The sequence below is a fragment of the Rana temporaria genome, chromosome 8 (genome assembly GCF_905171775.1).
Source record: "Rana temporaria chromosome 8, aRanTem1.1, whole genome shotgun sequence".
NCBI lineage: Eukaryota > Metazoa > Chordata > Amphibia > Anura > Ranidae > Rana > Rana temporaria.
This window is the reverse complement of record NC_053496.1, coordinates 89,147,244-89,165,788: the sequence shown is the minus strand read 5'-3', so window position 1 is coordinate 89,165,788 and position 18,545 is coordinate 89,147,244. Positions and strand designations below refer to the sequence as shown.

At 44.7% G+C, this 18,545-nt stretch overlaps 1 protein-coding gene across 1 annotated transcript in view; it reads left to right on the top strand.

Annotated features, from left to right (window-relative positions):
* LOC120947148 (hexokinase-1) overlaps positions 1–18,545 on the top strand; it is an 86,280-nt gene that overhangs the window by 28,426 nt on the left and 39,309 nt on the right. The window contains exon 3 of the mRNA XM_040362186.1: positions 13,203–13,351. Within this exon, the coding sequence (XP_040218120.1) occupies positions 13,203–13,351 (149 nt within the window). The remainder of the gene's footprint in view (positions 1–13,202; positions 13,352–18,545) is intronic.

Genomic DNA, 18,545 nt, shown 5'->3' with positions numbered 1-18,545 from the left:
AATGATGTAAGATGTCATTTCCGACAGCAGAATACTGCCTCCCCCCGCTTAATCTTTAATGTTACATGTCATTTTCGGCAGCCCTTCCCCCGCTTCTGAACTTTAATGTCATTTTGCTTAGGGCCCCAGGGAGATCAGGATCGCCACTGCCTGTGCCCTCCGACGCATTTACCGGATGTTGTCGGATTTTCCGACAACAAGTGTTGGATAGCATCCGTTCAAATTGTCCAACAACAAATGTGTGTTGTCGGATTATCCTATCGTGTGTACACAAGTCCGTCGAAAAGTGCCAACAAGCATACTCGGAAGCAATGGGAACCATAGCACAACATTAGAAGAAGTTGCCCAAAGAGTGGCGCTAAAGAGCTGAAAAAACACATAGTTTTGTATTTGTTGGCTGAGAACGTTTTTTGCAGTCTGAATGCAGAACAAGTTTATGGCCAAGGCCCTTCGGTCAACATTCCACGGCTTTGTACGACGGAAATCCGATCGCGTGTATGAGGCTTAAAGGGGTTGTAAAGCTTCCCATTTTTTCACCTTAATACATCCTATGCATTAAGGTGGAAAAACATCCAATGCTTACAGGATCCAGTCCAATCCAATGATCCCTCTAATATAGGGTCTTTATATTTGAGTCCAGGTTGTAGTGCAGAAAGGTGGAGCCTGGCTCAGCCCTATCTTTTACTAGAAAAAAAAAAAAAATAAAAATATATATATATATATATATATATATATATATATATATATATATATATATATATATATATATATATATATATATATATATATATATATATATATATATATATATATATATATATATATATATATATATATATATATATATATATATATATATATATATATATATATATATATATATATATATATATATATATATATATATATATATATATATATATATATATATATATATATATATATATATATATATATATATATATATATATATATATATATATATATATATATATATATATATATATATATATATATATATATATATATATATATATATACCGTATATCTGCAGTGATTTGTATCAGATTAGACAGGCCCTTGCACTACTTGGTGGATCTAAATGAGATTGTGCAATAAGATGCATGACTCTTAAGCCTGGTAAACACTATCGTTTTTTTAGGGTTGAACAGGAAAGCGTACGCGCTAGTCGGAGCCGCTGTACTCACTTGGCAAAGTGAGTACAGAAATCTCCCCCGCTGAGCTGTTGTGTTCTGACAGGGGGACACCCCCACCAGAAACATCCAATCAGCCATTGGCGGAGAATGCTGACCGGGAGGTGGTCAGCTGCTGTTTTCCCAGCATGCTCGTCCAACAGATGTCGGCCCATGTGTACCTGGCTTTCTTTTAAAGCTTTTGGGCAATTTAAAAAGTTCAAGTATAAAGCAGATTTTTTTTGTTTTGGAGAGAGATTAGAAGAGAGGAGAGGTATTGCTGTCTGTGACTAATAACGCACGTTCTTTCGCGGCCCCTTCCCGGAAGTGCTGGATCACATATCTAGTATGTGATCCAGCGCAGGAGAGGCGCTTTGCCAGTGTACTTCTACGTATGGCGGTCGGCAAGTGGTTAAAAATACGTACTTGAATAAAAAATGTATTTAACCAGAGTTTAGTGTCACTGTAACAATAAAGAATTTGGACACTTGAGACGATCGATTGGTACTCTTTTTTGTTTTCATGTGAATACAATAGCCACCAGGGGAGATTCCTCCATACACACTGCTTAGCGTTGAAGAAATTGATTGAAATCTAAGCCTGCATTCATACCTAAGCAGAGCGTATTCCTGGTGATTTCGAAGCATTTTTCAGGCATTTTAGAGTCAAATTACTGTTTGTTTCCTGGGCTGGGTAAAAGGAGTAGAGCAGTTCTAGAGGAGGAGAGGAGTTCTTCAGGTGAACAAACATGCATAATGCGCATTTACGCACATGTGCTCCCATTTAATTCTATGGGACCAAAAACGCCTAAATACACAAAATAAAAAACCTAGGGACTTTTTTGAGCATAGAGTGACTGAGCATTCAAGTCTGAACAAAGACATTTAGAGCCCTTTCACACTGGCAGCGCCCGGGCGTCAGTGGTAAAATGCTGCTAGTTTTAGCGGCGTATTACCATTGTTTTTGTGTCGCTTTTCGGGTGCTAGCGGGGAGCTTTTAGAGATCGATGTTCTCCCGCCGCTTCCAGGTATGGGCTGCGGGACTGGGCACTCCTATTTGATTGACAGCCTTCCGACGGTCGCATACAGAGCGTCACGAGTTCCCGAAAGTAGCCGAACGTCGGTGCACAGGCGCCGTATAGAGCCGCACCGACGTTCGGCTTCTTTCGGTAACTGGTGACGCGCTGTATGCGACTGTCGGAAGGCTGTCAATCAAATAGGAATGCCCAGTCCCGAAGATCATACCCGGAAGCGGCGGGAGAACATTGATCTCTAAAACGGTAAGTACTGCATTCATTTTAAAAAGAACACCCGATTCTGCTTACTAAAATTAGCCTCAATCTAATGTTAGCGGTCGAATAAAGGGTTAAAAGCATCCGCAAAGCAGCATATTGGCGGCGCTGCCCATTGTTTACAGGCAGGGGACTGTTACAGGCAGGGGACTGTTAGAAGCGGTATTCACCGCTCCTAAAGCGCTGCAAAGACGCTGCTTGCAGGACTTTTTTTTGACGCCCTGCCAGCGCAGCGCCCCAGTGTGAGAGCACTCAGGCTTTCACACTGGGATTACAGATGGGGCTTTTTTCAGGCGCTTTACAGGCACTATTTTTCGAGCTAAAGCGTCTGAAAAACGCCTTCAGTGTGAAAGGGGTCTTAGAAAGTATAGGATTCTGTGTAGTCAGGCCTAGTCAGACATAGAGAAAAAAGTAGACCCCTTGAATGGGGGCCAAAATTGTTTGACTAGCTTAGAAAAGCATTGAAGCCAAAACATGACAGGATTGCCAGACAATTGGCATTCTCAGAAGATGGTGTCAGTAATGGAAGCCTATCTATGTCTGTCATCATGGCAGGCTTTACTAGACGGCAGTTGAGATGGTGAAGTCTATAGTCACGTGTGTGGTATGAGATATCACTGCTCAGTTCTCTGAGTGGCTTGTGTATCTCTGAGGGGGTTACATGCCTTTACACTGTGAGGGGAACGGTGTGTTTAAATCCTTAAAAGGTTTCCTGGGTTACTGATGTTTGAAGGGGAAACAGGATGCTTTAATGTTGGGAACAAGCTGTTACCCTGACAGCAAAGGGCACAGCCTCTGAAAAGTGATAAGCCTGTGCTTTGACAAATACAATATCCTAAAGGTCACGCAAAGATGTACTTCTAAAAAGGGCGTCACATATTTAGACTCATCTTTTTTGTGGTAACTGTGCATTAGTCTCAGCTGAAGGTTAATAGTCTGCAGAATGTTTGTCAGAGGTCACCTAGTCAGACACAGGTCAAAATCATTTAAATTGACTAGAAATAACCACATAACGAAGAGTCGGGCCATATGTAAGGGAACTAACCCCCCCCCAGGGGGTGCCTGCGGATAGAGGGATTAACCCTGCAGCCCCCCCCCCCCCCCTTTCTTTCCTTGACCGCCTTTTCCTTTTCTTTCTCTCTTTCTTTCTCTCTCTACTTCTAGCTCTGACTTTCTAGTCCTGGAATTCTCCACGCCCCCGTCTGGGGGTTCTTTTTCTGATATAAAGAGAAAATGGAGGGGCCGGTTGCGTGGACCGGACATCTTGCCATAAACTGACACAGGCCCTTTTGAGAGCCACCGCGCAAAAAACTTCGGGCACACTCCGGGGACACACGTGCCATTTGGTGCTAGCGGTCTACGGTCGGTGCTCGACAGGAGGTTCGCGATGGCTTCAGTGTGTTGTGTTTTATTGTTGTGTAACTTATCTATTGCGTGTACTGTGTGTACTACTTTACTTTTGTCGGCCTGCGCGGCCTTGCCCTTGTTTTACATTTTGAAAAAAAAAAATTTACTAGAAAAATCTACATCACAAACTCCCAGTGTAGTAATATCAGTATAGACTTTCCTATTGGGTCTTCTTAGGTCTCATCCAGATGGACCCTGACACCCCTAGCCCCTGAATGAGCACCTTGTCTATGTGGCTCCAGGTGCTGCATGGAGGCAGCCCACTCATGTCTATTGGGATGTAGTGGCCGCACGGACACAGCGACTAATCCCAATGTGACTGTCATGCAGTTGCGGGTGAGCAGCCCCAAACGCAGACTGTCTGGGTTCAGGGCCACTCACTCGGAGACGCATGGATGAGGCCTTATATTTAATTATATTTCTGATACTGTTGTGTCCCCAGATTTTTTCCCCCACGGAGGAAATCCAAGTACTTCCCATACATCTGTGCTGCCAGCATAATACACGTGTGGTGGCAAAAGGGTGGTCTTTAAAGCGGGAGTTCACCCGTAAAAAATGTTTTAACATTAGATTTAGGCTAATTTTAGTAAGCAGAATCGGGTGTTCTTTTTAAAATGAATGCAGTACTTACCGTTTTAGAGATCGATGTTCTCCCGCCGCTTCCGGGTATGATCTTCGGGACTGGACATTCCTATTTGATTGACAGCTTTCCGACGGTCGCATACAGCGCGTCACCAGTTGCCGAACGTCGGTGCGACTCTATACGGCGCCTGCACACCGACGTTCGGCTACTTTCGGGAACTCGTGACGCGCTGTATGCGACCGTCAGAAGGCTGTCAATCAAATAGGAACGCCCAGTCCCGCAGCCCATACCCGGAAGCGTCGGGAGAACATCGATCTCTAAAACGGTAAGTACTACATTCATTTTAAAAAAAACACCCAATTCTGCTTACTAAAATTAGCCTCAATCTAATGTTAAAATTTTATATTTTGGGTGAACCTCCACTTTAACGACCACATGCCGCACATATGCGTCACTGGGCAGCCAATGGTTCTGTGCTGGGAGGGCACTCCCTGCACGTTCCCAGCACAGAGACCAAGCTGTGAAAGACAGCTCTTGTTCCCGTTATTGACCACTGTGACAAGTTCAATTATGTCAAGAGCATCCCCATCCCTCTGTCTACATGCAGCTGCGAAGCTGGGATTGGCCCAGCAATACAGCTAACTTCTGGGTTCAGACTGAACCCAAGCTCATACCTGGTATCAAGTAACCATTTTTCTATGAAGGAGGTAGCATTGGAGCCATCATTGATACTCGGTCTGTTTTTCAAGGTCTTCTGTTTCAGAGACTGTAGCAGTAGACTGGCACAGGGCCACTAGTGCTGGTGAAAACCGTCTAAGAAGGGATTTCTCTCACTTTGCACTAGTTCCTGTTGTGGCTATGGGACAGGAAGTGAAGGAAGATCTCCCTAATGAAAAAAAAATAACATAAATTATAACCCTTTCCCATAATGAAAACAGAAGTTTGTCTTTTTAGATCTTCTTTAACCCAAGCAAACCTTTAAGCTCATTGAGATAGATGTTCATCATCCAACCTTGCAAATAAGGCCTGGTGGTTGACACCATGTTTTACCGTACCGGGTGGCACCTGCATCGAATCCATACTGAAGTGCACTCTGGGAGGTCTGTGCAGGTCCGTGTGGCCCGGACGCCTGTCGTTGATTTTAACAGGCTGCCTGCCCACCACTGCATTGAACACCTGAGGCCTCGTACACACGACCGAGTTTCTCGGCAAAAACCAGCAAGAAACTTGCTGGGAGATATTTTTTGCAGAGGAAACCGGTCGTGTGTACATTTTCGTCGAGGAAACTGTCGAGAAACTCGACGAGTCAAAAAGAGAGCAAGTTCTCTATTTCCTCAACGGGAGTCTAAATTGGCTCGTCGAGTTTCTGGTCGGGCTGGTTTTCAACGAGAAACTCGGACGTCTGTATGCTCAGATTAAAGTATGAGACGGGAGTAAAAGTAGCATTTGTAATGGAGATAACACATTTTTAAAGCTGTAACAGACTGAAAAGTGCATATAGTCTCTTACCAAACTTTTATTTAACACGCAAACACATGAAATTAGAAAAAGCAGTTGTATGTGTTGTATGTCACCGCGTTTGACAACGAGGAAATTTTGGCTTGACAGTGTGTACGCAAAGCAAGCTTGTCGAGTTCATCGACAAGCCTAACAAGGAACTCGATGTGTTTAGCCCGTCGAGTTTCTCGGTCGTGTGTATGAGGCCTGAGACTGAAGTCGGGCACTTGCACAGACACATGGATCAATCAGCCTGTGTGAATAAGGCCTTATTTTAGGGTGAGGAGACATCCCCGGTTTCCGGGGACAGTCGCCGGATTGAGGACACTGTCCCTCTGTCCCCGGTTTTGTCCTCAAATTGGATTTGCACGGGTACAGGGGCAATTTCAAAGACAGTCAGTGCAGAAAAAAAAGAAAAAAATCTGAATTACACACCCCTGCTCCACCGCTCCTACTAGCTTAGGTGGTGTATTTTTTCCATTATCTGTGCCCCTTTCTGATGATCATGCGCTGGTCGGAGCGGAGGAAATATTTCTTCAGTTTCGGGTGCATGCCCATTCAGCTCCGCTTGCATGCATGCTCTTAAGTCCCAGCCAGCCCCTGTTTATCTGCGTGCCTTCTCTGGCTTTCTCTGCTCCCCACCCAGTAGTAGCCGGGGGCCCGGAAAATAATGCCGCGTACACACGATGGGAAATTCTGCCAAGAAAAGTCCGATGTGAGCTTTTGAACGGAAATTCCGACCGTGTGTATGCTCCATCCGACTTTTGCTGTCGGTATTTCCACCAACAAAAGATTGAGAGCTGGTTCTCTCATTTTCAGACGGAAAAACTCCTAACGGAAACAATTCCTAACAGAAATTCCGACGCGCAAAATACTGACGCATTTTCGAAAAAACTATTTGGCACATGCTCGGAAGCATTGAACTTAATTTTCTCGGCTCGTCGTAGTGTTGTTCGTCTCAGTGTTCTTGACGGACGAAAGTTCAGAGAACTTTTGTGTGACTGTGTGTATGCAAGCCAAGCTTGAGTGGAGTTCCATCAGAAAAACTAACCAAGGTTTTTCCGAGGGAAAATCCAATCGTGTGTATGGGGCATTAGGGTTGAGTTAGGGAATGATTTTATGTCTGAGGACCACAGTGACATGTGCAGAAACGTGTGGGCTGACCAATCTTGGGGGGGAAGATCTACAGGGAAAAGGCTGGCACTGGGCATAAAGATGCACACCTTCCATGTCGTACATAATTAGGCCACAGATATTTTAAAGGACAATCTTGTGACGGTCTAGTCATGAAATCGCCGCCTTTTGTTTATGGGTACCTTTAGAGTGGCGAGCTCATTAGAGCAGTTTGATAACAGCCGCCCTGTGACATTTCAAAGACAGCATTTGTGCAGCCTGCGTCTCTGGTTACTTCTGTTCCTATATTTAGCCAGAGACGAATGACAGCTGAGATATACACTGGTTATAAATACAGGGCGCTAAAAAAATGAGAAGGACGGAGTGTGTAAGATTGATTCAGTCTGTTTCTGATAGCATTACCAGCACCTGTTCATTCCTTGAACTCAGTGAAACAACTTATTTTGTAGGTACCTGGCATATTAAGCTTTTGTATATAGTTACATGTTGGATTAACAGTATAGCAGGGTTATATAAAAGACCACAAACACAAAAAATATTTAAATGAATAATATATATAATGACAGTATTTATTTTTTATTTAACATGCCTTTGTTTATTTTTTTCAACATATTAACATGCATACCAATCTGTCCAGAAAAGTGACAGTGACACATTGGGACACATTGTAGCACTGTCAGAGGTGATTAAAATGTTCAAATTAAAGCGGAGGTCCACACAAAAAAAATAAAAAAATTGCACCAAAATGCTAAAAAAAAAAAAAAAAAAAAGTTTTACTTACCAGAAATTCCGGTTGCTATGCGGATATTTCAAATCTGCCTCTTCCTAGCCCGTGGTAGGTCTTCATCCTCGCGTTTTGTCTTCTGGTCAATGGGGCGCGCTGCCTTCTGGGAACTGTGCATATCCCAGAGAGCCGCCGCCCATTCACAAAGCGCCGCGAGACTCGCGCATGCGCAGTAGGAAACGGGCAGTGAAGCCGCAAGGCTCCACTGCCTGTTTCCATTAGTGAGGATGGCGGTGCCGGGACCTGCTGCGATCGAGGGATCGGCCTTGGGGGGGCAGACATCGCAGGCACCTAGGACAGGTAAGTGTCCTTATTAAAAGTCAGCAGCTATAGTGTTTGTAGCTGCTGACTTAAAAAAAAAAAAATTTGCGGGTGGAACGACGCTTTAAGATTTCTGTCTAAAGCTGGCCATACAAATATACACTGTATTGTCAAAAGTATTGTGACGCCTGCCTTTACAGGCACATAAACTTTAATGGCACCACAGTTTTAGTCTGTACGGTTCAATATTGAGTTGGCCCACCCTTTGCAGCTATGACAGCTTCAACTCTTCTGGGAAGGCTGTCCACAAGGTTTAGGAGTGTGTCTATGTGGGAATGTTTGACCATTCTTCCAGAAGAGCATTTGTGAGGTCAGGCACTGATATTTGCCAAGAAGGCCTGACTCGCAGTCTCGGCTCTAATTCATCCTAAAGGTGTTCTATCGGGTTGAGATCAGGACTCTGTGCAGGCCAGTCAAGTTCTTCCACCTCAAACTCGCTCATCCATGTCTTTATGGACCTTGCTTTATGCACTGGTCCAAATCATTTGGTGGGGGAGGGGGGGATTATATGGTATGGGGTTGTTTTTCAGGGGTTGGGCTTGGCCCTTTTGTTCCAGTGAAGGGAACTCTTAAAGCGGTAAAAAAATGCTGGGGAAAAAAACAAACAAAATAAATCTGCAAGACAATGGCATAATGTGCCAGTATGCATCGCATACTAGCACATTGACATACCTTGGAACAAAGCCCCCGCAGCGGCACCTGGTCACCGCTGAGGTGGCTGACAAGTTCCCCCGGCGTTACTTCCGAGTTCGTGGGCTCCAGAGCTGTGAGTAGCCACTGAAAAAAAAAACAACCTGCAAGACAATGGCATAATGTGCTAGTATGCATCGCTTGGATACCTTGGAACGAAGCCCCCGCCGTGGCGCCTGGTCACCGCTGAGGGGGCTGACATGTTCTCCCGTCGTTATTTCCGGGTTTGGGGGCTCCAGCGCTGTGAGTGACAGTATGTACATTACTATTGTACATACATACACTAGTAATGCTCTATCTTTTGTACTTGCAAGAGTTTTAAAAATGTATTTTAAATAATTTTCTAATCGGGGTAAAACAGAAATGCAATGTGAAATACTTAGTAACTTACTGTATGTTACAGAATGTTAGAGCTTCATTGCAGAAACCTCAAGGATGGATCTGCAAAGTGTAGATAAGAGTTATATGTAATATTTGTACAAATGGCACTAAAGGAGTTTTATTCACCATCCTCTCACAAACGAATTTAAGTAATAAGGCAGCACAAAGTGGGCGGTAATCCTCAGCAACACATACGTTTTCAATATATCATTTTGGATAGATTTTTGCCACCTGTGTACAATACATATGGGTCCAAATACGTCCCACATTGCTTCAGTTTTGAGCTTCAGGCAGATGTTAGAACCAATTAATGGATTAAGTAATAAAAGTAAAAAAAATGACATTTTCTTTATGAGTCCTCTGTAATTTCCTGTAGAGTAGGGTGACCAGACATCCCCAGTTTCAGGGGACAGTTTGGATTCAATAGGGGGCAGGGGCAATTTCAAAGACAATCAGTTCAGAATTAAAATAAAAAAAATTGAATTACACCCCCCCCCCCCCCCCCCCCCCCCCGGCTCCGCCGTGCCTACTAGCATAGGGCGGTTATATTTTCCCATTATCTGTGCCCCTTTCTGATGATCATGTGCTGGTCGGAGCGGAGGCAATATTTCTTCAGTCTCGGCGGGCGCATGCCAATTCAGCTCAGCTCGCATGTTCTTCTGCCTTGGCTCAAATCCTGGCCAGCCACCTGCCTATCTCCTTGCCTTCCCTGGCAGAGTGATCTTCCTCCGCTCCCCATCCAGTAGTAGCCGGGGCCTGAAGAGTAAGACTTGAGAGGCTGTGAGGTGGGCGGCGACGGGCAGAGAGTCGCTGATTGTTGCCATTACTAGTAAAGAAAAAATATGTCCCCGGATTTCATTTAAAAAATCTGGTCACCTTACTGTAGAGGCACATAGTGCTACAAAGATATTTAGCTGTACATTTAGCTGTACATGTGATAAAAACATACTTCTTGATAGGAGAAAAGAGCAAAGTAAACTGTGATATTACCCCATTAGTCTGTCTAGTCTACAGGCTTAGGTCAGTTTTGTCTGTTGTTCTAGACCAGAGGAGCTCAAACTTTTGAAGAGCGAGGGCCACTTAAAGTGGATGTAAACCCTCCATACACCCAGTGAAGTGAACAGCGTCAGATGATACACAAAGATGAAACCAATCTCCATATCTGCTGTCTTCACATTTATATACTGTTTAGAAAGTTCAGATCGTGTGAGGCCCCGTACACACGGCCGGGTTTCTCGGCAGAATTCAGCCAGAAACTCGATCGGAGCCGTATTCTGCCGAGAAACCCGGCCGTGTGTACAATTTCGGCCGAGGAAACCGACGAGGATCTCGTCGGGCCAAATACAGAACATGTTCTCTATTTCCTCGTTGTTCAATGGGAAATTTCGTCCCGCCGAGATCCTCGGCGGCTTCACAAGGAACTCGACGAGCAAAACGATGTGTTTTGCCCGTCGAGTTCCTCGGACGTGTGTACGGGGCCTTAGGAGATTTTCTCTTCCTGGTTAACACAGAGTGTGATGTTTGGGCATACAGCCAAGATAGCTAACATTGCTGATTGGAGGAAAGGCACACACCCCCTCTCATCATAGGCAGAGACTATCAGAGGTGTTTTGTAATAGGACCAGCTCCCTGCTAATCTATTTGAACAACCTCCCCGGACAGAAGATTCATGTTGCTTTTCTCTAAAAAGTCTGAGAATTTGTCAGGAGTTATCAGGCTGATAACAGAGGGGACCGTTCAGGGGAGAGCTATGGGACTTAGCTCATTGAAGAGAGATAACAAAATACTGCAGATATATGTGCCCGGCTCAAATTTCATGAATCTGGTTTCCATCCACTTTAAGTGATTTGGTAACCGGTTGCAGGCCACAATGAACTATGGGGTTTTACTGCACCCGCAAACCACAAATGTAAACGAGTCCTTACTGTCCTGAGCCCCCTATAAGGCTGCTTTCAGACTGACTGATGAGCTGCAGTTTACTCACACCGCGAAGTGCGGTACACCTGCGACTGTCCTGCTAGTCAGCTTCACTGAGCCATAGACTTCTATTGCATCTTGTGGGCGAAGTGCAATTTCTGAAAGCGCACCAAAACTCCTACATTTAAAACCGCAAGATATAATAGAAGTCTATGGCTCAGTGCAGCTAACCTACAGAAAAGCGAACTGCACCTGCCGATCAGTGTGAAAGCTGCCTTATAACCCTTTTTTATACGCGCTAATATGCCCATTGCAAAAGTACAGTGTATGGGATGTTGAATACACTGACCCTTTTCCTCTTTTCAGCTTTTGCTGGCATCCCTCTCTTGGCTGCTAGAAAGATCCCAGGCGAAGTTCTTTTGGCATCACTCCGCCTGAGACAGGACATGGCGCTACAGAAAGCATTGGCTTATGGGGCTCCTGCTCCCTCCAAGGCTGCTTGCTTTATCCACTACTGGCGCCAGCTTCATGCACCCTGATGCTCTTGGATGGTTAACTGGCAACCTACAGTATCTAGAGTTGCCAACCCGCCATCCCAGATCATGGGCATGTGCTTCCCTGGTTTGAGGTTGCGCGCCACATCAGGGGGCAACATCACAGCAATCCCTGTGCGTTTCTCTCACCGCATTGCAATCGCACTGGCCCAGATTCAGTAAGCAATTGCGCCTGCGTAACCATAGTTACACAGCGCAATTGCTGACTTGCGCAGGCGTAACGAGTTCTCCTGATTCAGAGAACTCGTTACGCTGACTGCAGCCTAAAATCTGCGTGGCATAAGGCTCTTATGCCACGCAGATTTTAGGCTGCATTCTTGCGATGACCGCTAGGGGGCGCTCCCATTGTGGTCAGCGTATAGTATGCAAATTGCATACTTACGCCGATTCACAATGTTGCGCGCCCCCTGCGTACGCAAGTTACGTCGTTTCCGTACGGCGTGTTTAGCGTAAGGCTGCCCCTTCTAATAGCAGGGGCAGCCAATGCTAAACTATACCCGGCATTCCCGCGTCGCGACGTTAGAATTTTACGTCGTTTGCGTAAGTGAATCGTGAATGGCGCTGGACGCCATTCACGTTCACTTTGAAGCAAATGACGTCCTTGCGACGTCATTTGCCGCAATGCACGTCGGGAAAGTTTCCCGACGGAGCATGCGCTCTACGCTCGGCGCGGGAGCGCGCCTAATTTAAATGATTCCCGCCCCCAGCGGGATCATTTACATTGCGCGCACTTACGCCGGGCAATTTTGCCGGCGCGCCCTCGCAATTTACGGAGCTACTGTTTGAGTGCAGCGCAAAATATTTGCGGGGGCTTAGGGCAAAATCGTTGCCCTGCGCCTCCGCAAATAGAGCGCAATTCTTTCTGAATCCGGGCCACTGTGTTTGCAATCTGCTGCGGGTGTCAATACAAAGTTAACGACACCCCCAAAAGGTTTGCAAACGCAGTGCGTATGCCAGAACGAGATCGCATGATACGAAAAGACCATGTGATGCTGTCACAGTGCAGCTCCACAAAAGGTGACTGCACTTTTTTGGTCAAATGTGGTATGATTTGAACCCATTCAAAATGAATGTGCTCAAATCGCACCACACTGAATCGCATGCAAATTGCACAGAAATGCGGTGAGGTTCCTGTGCGATTCACATGCAAGGTATAGTGTGAACCGGGGCTTGATCTAACAAATTCACAAGTGTTTAGCTTACTGTTCAGCATGTAATGATATTGTCACCTCATTACTCGCAGAGTGACAATTTAATATTTGCTTTTGGAATTATAAAGTGTTTAGCTAAACCTTATCTCTGAGATCACTCTGGTAGGATGAATGGACATCTGTTGCGGTGTTTACTTTGTGTTATTAGTGAAGTGAAATGACTCTAATTTTAACTATATAGGATATGGAAGCATTTGTGGCTTTCAACAGATATTCATAATTCTTGTCTTGTTTAATAGAAAAGGGAGATTTCATCGCTCTGGATCTCGGCGGGTCGCATTTTCGAATCCTGCGAGTAAAGGTTTCACATGAAAAGAAGCAAACCGTGCAGATGGAGAGTGAGATCTATGATACACCAGAGGACATTATCCATGGCACAGGCACCAGGGTAAGTGTTTCTAGTATTTGGACCCGACACTGAATGGAGTCCAAGCTTGCCACTAACATTGTTTACCGTTCATGAGTATTTGCAGTGATGTAAGGCCAGATCTGCAGACCCTCCTGGAGGTCACTACTGGGACATCAGTTTTATACATAGGTAGCAAGCAAACCTATAGTAATCATTTTGTTGGTAAACCACTGATTTCATGCATAGCAGGTCTACCAGTAGCTTCAGCTAGCTTCTAGAATGCCCTGGTAGCACCAAGTAGTAATAGTCTATCCCAGGGGTCTCCAAACTTTCTAAACAAAGGGCCAGTTTATTGTTCTTCAGACTCCTGGGGGGGGGGGGGGGGGGGGGGGGGCGGACTATGATCATCAGGAATGTCCCATCATTGGCATCATTAGGAGGAATTGTGCTCCATCACTGGGATGAATTGTGCCCCATCATTGGCATCATTAGGAGGAATTGTGCTCCATCACTAAGATGAATTGTGCCCCATCATTGGCGTCATTGGGAGGAATTGTGCCCCATCATTGGGCCCTACTAGTGGTGTCATTAGGAGGAATTGGGCCCTTCATTGGTATTATTGGGCCCTATTAGTGGTGTCATTGGGAGGCAGGGCCGATCCACCCTATAGGCTCACTATGCAAGCCGCTTGGGGCCCCGCAAAGCTGTAGGGGGCCCCCCAAATTACTAGAGGCCCCGCCTGGTGAGAAGTCATTTTCGGCCCCTCACCCCGCTTCTCAACTCGCTGGCTGCATGGGAGAAGAGGTAAGAAGTCAACACCCCCGGGTTTTCACTTTAATGTAAGATGTCAGTCTTGATAGCAGAACACCCCCTCCCCCCGCTTCTCAACTTTAATATTTAATGTGACATGTCACTGTCGGCAGTGCCCCCCCCCCCCCACTTCTCAACCTTAATGTGACATGTAATTTTCGGCAGCCCCCTCGCTTCTCAACTTTAATGTGACATGTAATTTTTCTTAGGGCCCCAGGGAGGTCAGGATCGGCACTGTTGGGAGGCATTGTGCCCTTCATTGGTGTCAGCGAATGAAATATTGCCCCAAGGGCCCGATAAAAGCAAGCAAAGGGCCACATCCGGCCCTCGGGTCGCAGTTTGGAGACCACTGGTCTATCCCAATGGTTGTGTGGTCTGAGCTAACAGATGCAAATGGGTGGCCTTCAGTGTTTCTCATATATACCCCATCTGAAAGAATAGCAAATTGCAGCTAGTCAGCTGGCTATTAATCACTTCTAGGAAGGTTATATAGGATTGGTATAGAAACAAAAACCCAGTAATAAGCTGGTGAATACAATTAACCTTTGTGTTCTCCCTTTACCCTTGTAAATCCTTCCGCATCCCATTGAATTCAGCATCTGCTCAGCTGGGAAATGCATGTGGCTTTGTTTAAATAGAATGGTCTACCCCGGGTGTTTGTTATTTTCCTTCATTACTTGTAATATTCTAAAACTGTTAACAGCATTAGCACTAATCCCAAAAAATCTATAACTATTTGTTTTCTTTTAAATTTAACTAGAAAATGTGTATCGAAGCACTTGGTTGAAACTAACATTAATCCATACCTGTTTAAACAAAAAAAGAAATAGACGTGAATACAGATTTTGTCCTCATATCCTTTGTCATATGAAATATGTAGCTGCCATTGTTGGTTTCCTTCGAAGAATTCTAGTTGCCTGGCTGTCTTTGGCTTTATTACTGTCTAATCCACTGACTCAATCCTTCATTTTTATTTAGTTTAAAGTAGAACAATAGGCAAAACTTTTTTTTTCCTCATTTTGGTTAGAGCAAGGGAGGGTGTCAGATTTTCTTTTTCGCCATCTGTCTCCCATTGCGGAAATTTCACTTAATTTACTGTCCCAGAGCCTAATGCCCCTGTACACACGATCGGTTCTTCCGATGAAAACGGTCTGATGGATTTTTTCATGGGATATCCTGTCTTGCCTACACACCATCAGTTAAAAAAACCATTGTGTCAGAACGCGGTGACGTAAAACACATCGACGTGCTGAGAAAAATTAAGTTCAATGCTTCCAAGCATGTGTCGACTTGATTCTGAGCATGCGTGGATTTTTAACCGATGGACGTGCCCACAGACGATTGTTTTTTTCTATCGGTTAGTTAACCATCAGATAATTTTAAAACAAGTTCCTAGCTTTTTAACCACTTAAGACCCAGACCTTTAGGCAGCTAAAGGACCCGGACAGTTTTTGCTATTCGGCACTGCGTTGCTTTAACTGACAATTGCGCGTTCATATGAAATGGCTCCCAAACAAAATTGTCGTCCTTTTTCCCCACAAATAGAGCTTTCTTTTGGTGGTATTTGATCACCTCTGCGGTTTTTATTTTTTGCGCTATAAATAAAAATAGAGCGACAATTTTGAAAAAAAAACAATATTTTTTACTTTTTGCTATAATAAATATTCCCCAAAAATTTTCCTCAGTTTAGGCCGATATGTATTCTTCTACCTATTTTTGGTAAAAAAAATCGCAATAAGCGTTTATCGGTTGGTTTGCGCAAAATTTATAGCGTTTACAAAATAGGGGATAGTTTTATTGCATTTTTATAATTTTTTTTTTTTTTTTTACTACTAATGGCGACTATCAGCGTTTTTTTTTCGTGACTGTGACATTATGGTGGACACTTCGGACAATTTTGACACATTTTTGGGACCATTGTCATTTTCACAGCAAAAAATGCATTTAAAATGCATTGTTTACTGTGAAAATGCCAATTGCAGTTTGGGAGTTAACCACTAGGGGGCGCTGAAGGGGTTTTGTATGACCTCATCTGTGTTTCTAACTGTAGGGGGGCGGGGCTGTAGGTGTGACGTCATTGATTGTGGTTCCCTATATAAGGGAACACACGATCGATGACAGTGCCACAGTGAAGAACGGGGAAGCTGTGTTTACACACAGCTCTCCCCGTTCTTTAGCTCCGGGGACCGATCGCGGGACTCCAGCGGCAATTGGGTCCGCGGGTCCCGCGGTCACGGAGCTTCGGACCGGGTCGCAGGCGCGCGCCCACGACCCACGGCTGGGCACTTAAAGTGGACGTACCCGTACGTGCTTGTGCCCAGCCGTGCAATTCTGCCGACGTTTATGTGCAGGAGGCGGTCCTTAAGTGGTTAACCAATGGATAAATAACCGATGGGGCCCACACAGTAATCGCTTAGTCTGATGAAAATGGTCCATCAGACCGTTTTCATCAGACAAACCGATCGTGTGTACGCGGCATAACAGGAAATGAGAAGAAATCCCTGCAAATTAAGGGAATTCCTTGAGGACCCCTAGGGCATCGGAACTAGTGTCCATATTGAAAGATTTTCCTTCTATTACTTTTGCTGGGGACAAACTAAAATTTGGGATTTTCTTTTACTTTCAATGATAATGGTAAACAGAAAAAATAGAGAGATGAATTTCCCTAACAGAGCACAGACGGCAATACAAACTGACAGGTGTTCTAATCCCTCTCCACTCTATCCAAAACTAAAAGAAAACACAAGTTTTGTCTTTAGTTATATTTTAAGGAAGAAATTAGAACCTTGGTCTTATTTAGACTGTATTGGTGCCCCTACAAGTGGAGATTCCTCTTCACATCCTGACCTCATAGGGCTCCCTGTGGTAATATCCAGTCTACACCAATACCCTATATGTGCAGATTGAGTCATAATAAGTAACCTTTAACATACATACAACGCATGTACACCTAATGTTATACAAATGTTTTCCAAAGCAGTCTCTTAGATTTATTTTGAAACTGTTTTTTTTATATTTTTTGTGGTGTGCTAAATCTTTAACTGAATTACCATCTGGGTTTGTCACAAGTGTCCTTTTGGGGTCCAGTGTACCACTGGATGAAAGACATTGGCCTAAGCTTTGTATGGCAGATACAGCACTGTATATAGCATTTCTCAAACTTTTTTAAGTCCTTCCACCCTTTATGCAGGTATTCAAAGTATGTAAAATCTTGAGGCACCTAAAATGTAAACATTTTAAATGTTATCAATGGGAAACATGAGCCTAGGACACTGTACACAACCGCCTCACCAGAGATTCCCCCATTACATCAGAACCCTATTCCCCCATCTCATCAGAGGTCCCCCTTTCAATTAGAGGCCTCCCTTTCTGTCTGAGGTTCCTCTATTACATGAGTCACCCCTATATATTAGAGGCGCTCTATACATTAGTACTCTCAGGACCTTAGCGTGCCCCCATCACTGAGTCTCCCAATCACATATAGGTAGATTCAGAGAGATTGGCCCAACTTTGCGGCGGCGTAGCTTAGTGTGTTTAGGCTACGCCGCCGTAAGTTAGCGAGGCAAGTACTTGATTCTCAAAGTACTTGCCTGCTAAGTTACGGCGGCGTAGCCTAAAGCGGGCGGGCGTAAGGGCGCCTAATTCAAATGTGTGTAAGGGGGCGTGTTTTATGTTAATGGTGCTTGACCTTACGTTTTTGACGTTTTTTTTAAGTGCGCATGCGCCGGGTGCCTACATTTCCCAGTGTGCATTGCGGCTAAGTACGCCGCACGGGCCTATTGATTTCGACGTGGACGTAAATCCCTATTCGCGGACGACTTACGCAAACAACGTAAAAATTTCGAATTTCAAAGCGGGAACGGCGGCCATACTTTAACATTGGCTACGCCACCTTGGGGGCATCTTTAACTTTAGGCGGCCTATCTCTTACATAAACGGCGTAAATGTACTGCGGCGGCCGGGCGTACGTTTGTGAATAGGCGTATCTACTGATTTGCATATTCTACGCCGACCGCAATGGAAGCGCCACCTAGCGGCCAGCCTCAATATTGCAACCTAAGATAGGACGGCGCAAGCCATCGTATCTTGGATATGTTTAAGCGTATCTCTGTTTGAGAATACACTTAAACATAGGTCGGCGCAGATTCAGAGTTAGGTGGGTTTATCTGTAGATAAGCCGGCCTAACTCTTTCTGAATCTAGCTAATAGTCTTCTCTTCACATCAGAGCCCTACATTTTGGCTTTAGCAGTGCGGCAGAGAGCGGAAGGTAGAGGAGGTCTGAAAGACTTCCGTATTCTCCTGATGGCTAGAGGCAGCCACATCGTCTGCCCTGAATCAGAGTCATGCTTTGCCATGATGCAGGCGAGATGGTCACCATAGCATTAAAAGCCACTGTGAATTTTAACCTTAGAGTATTATTGA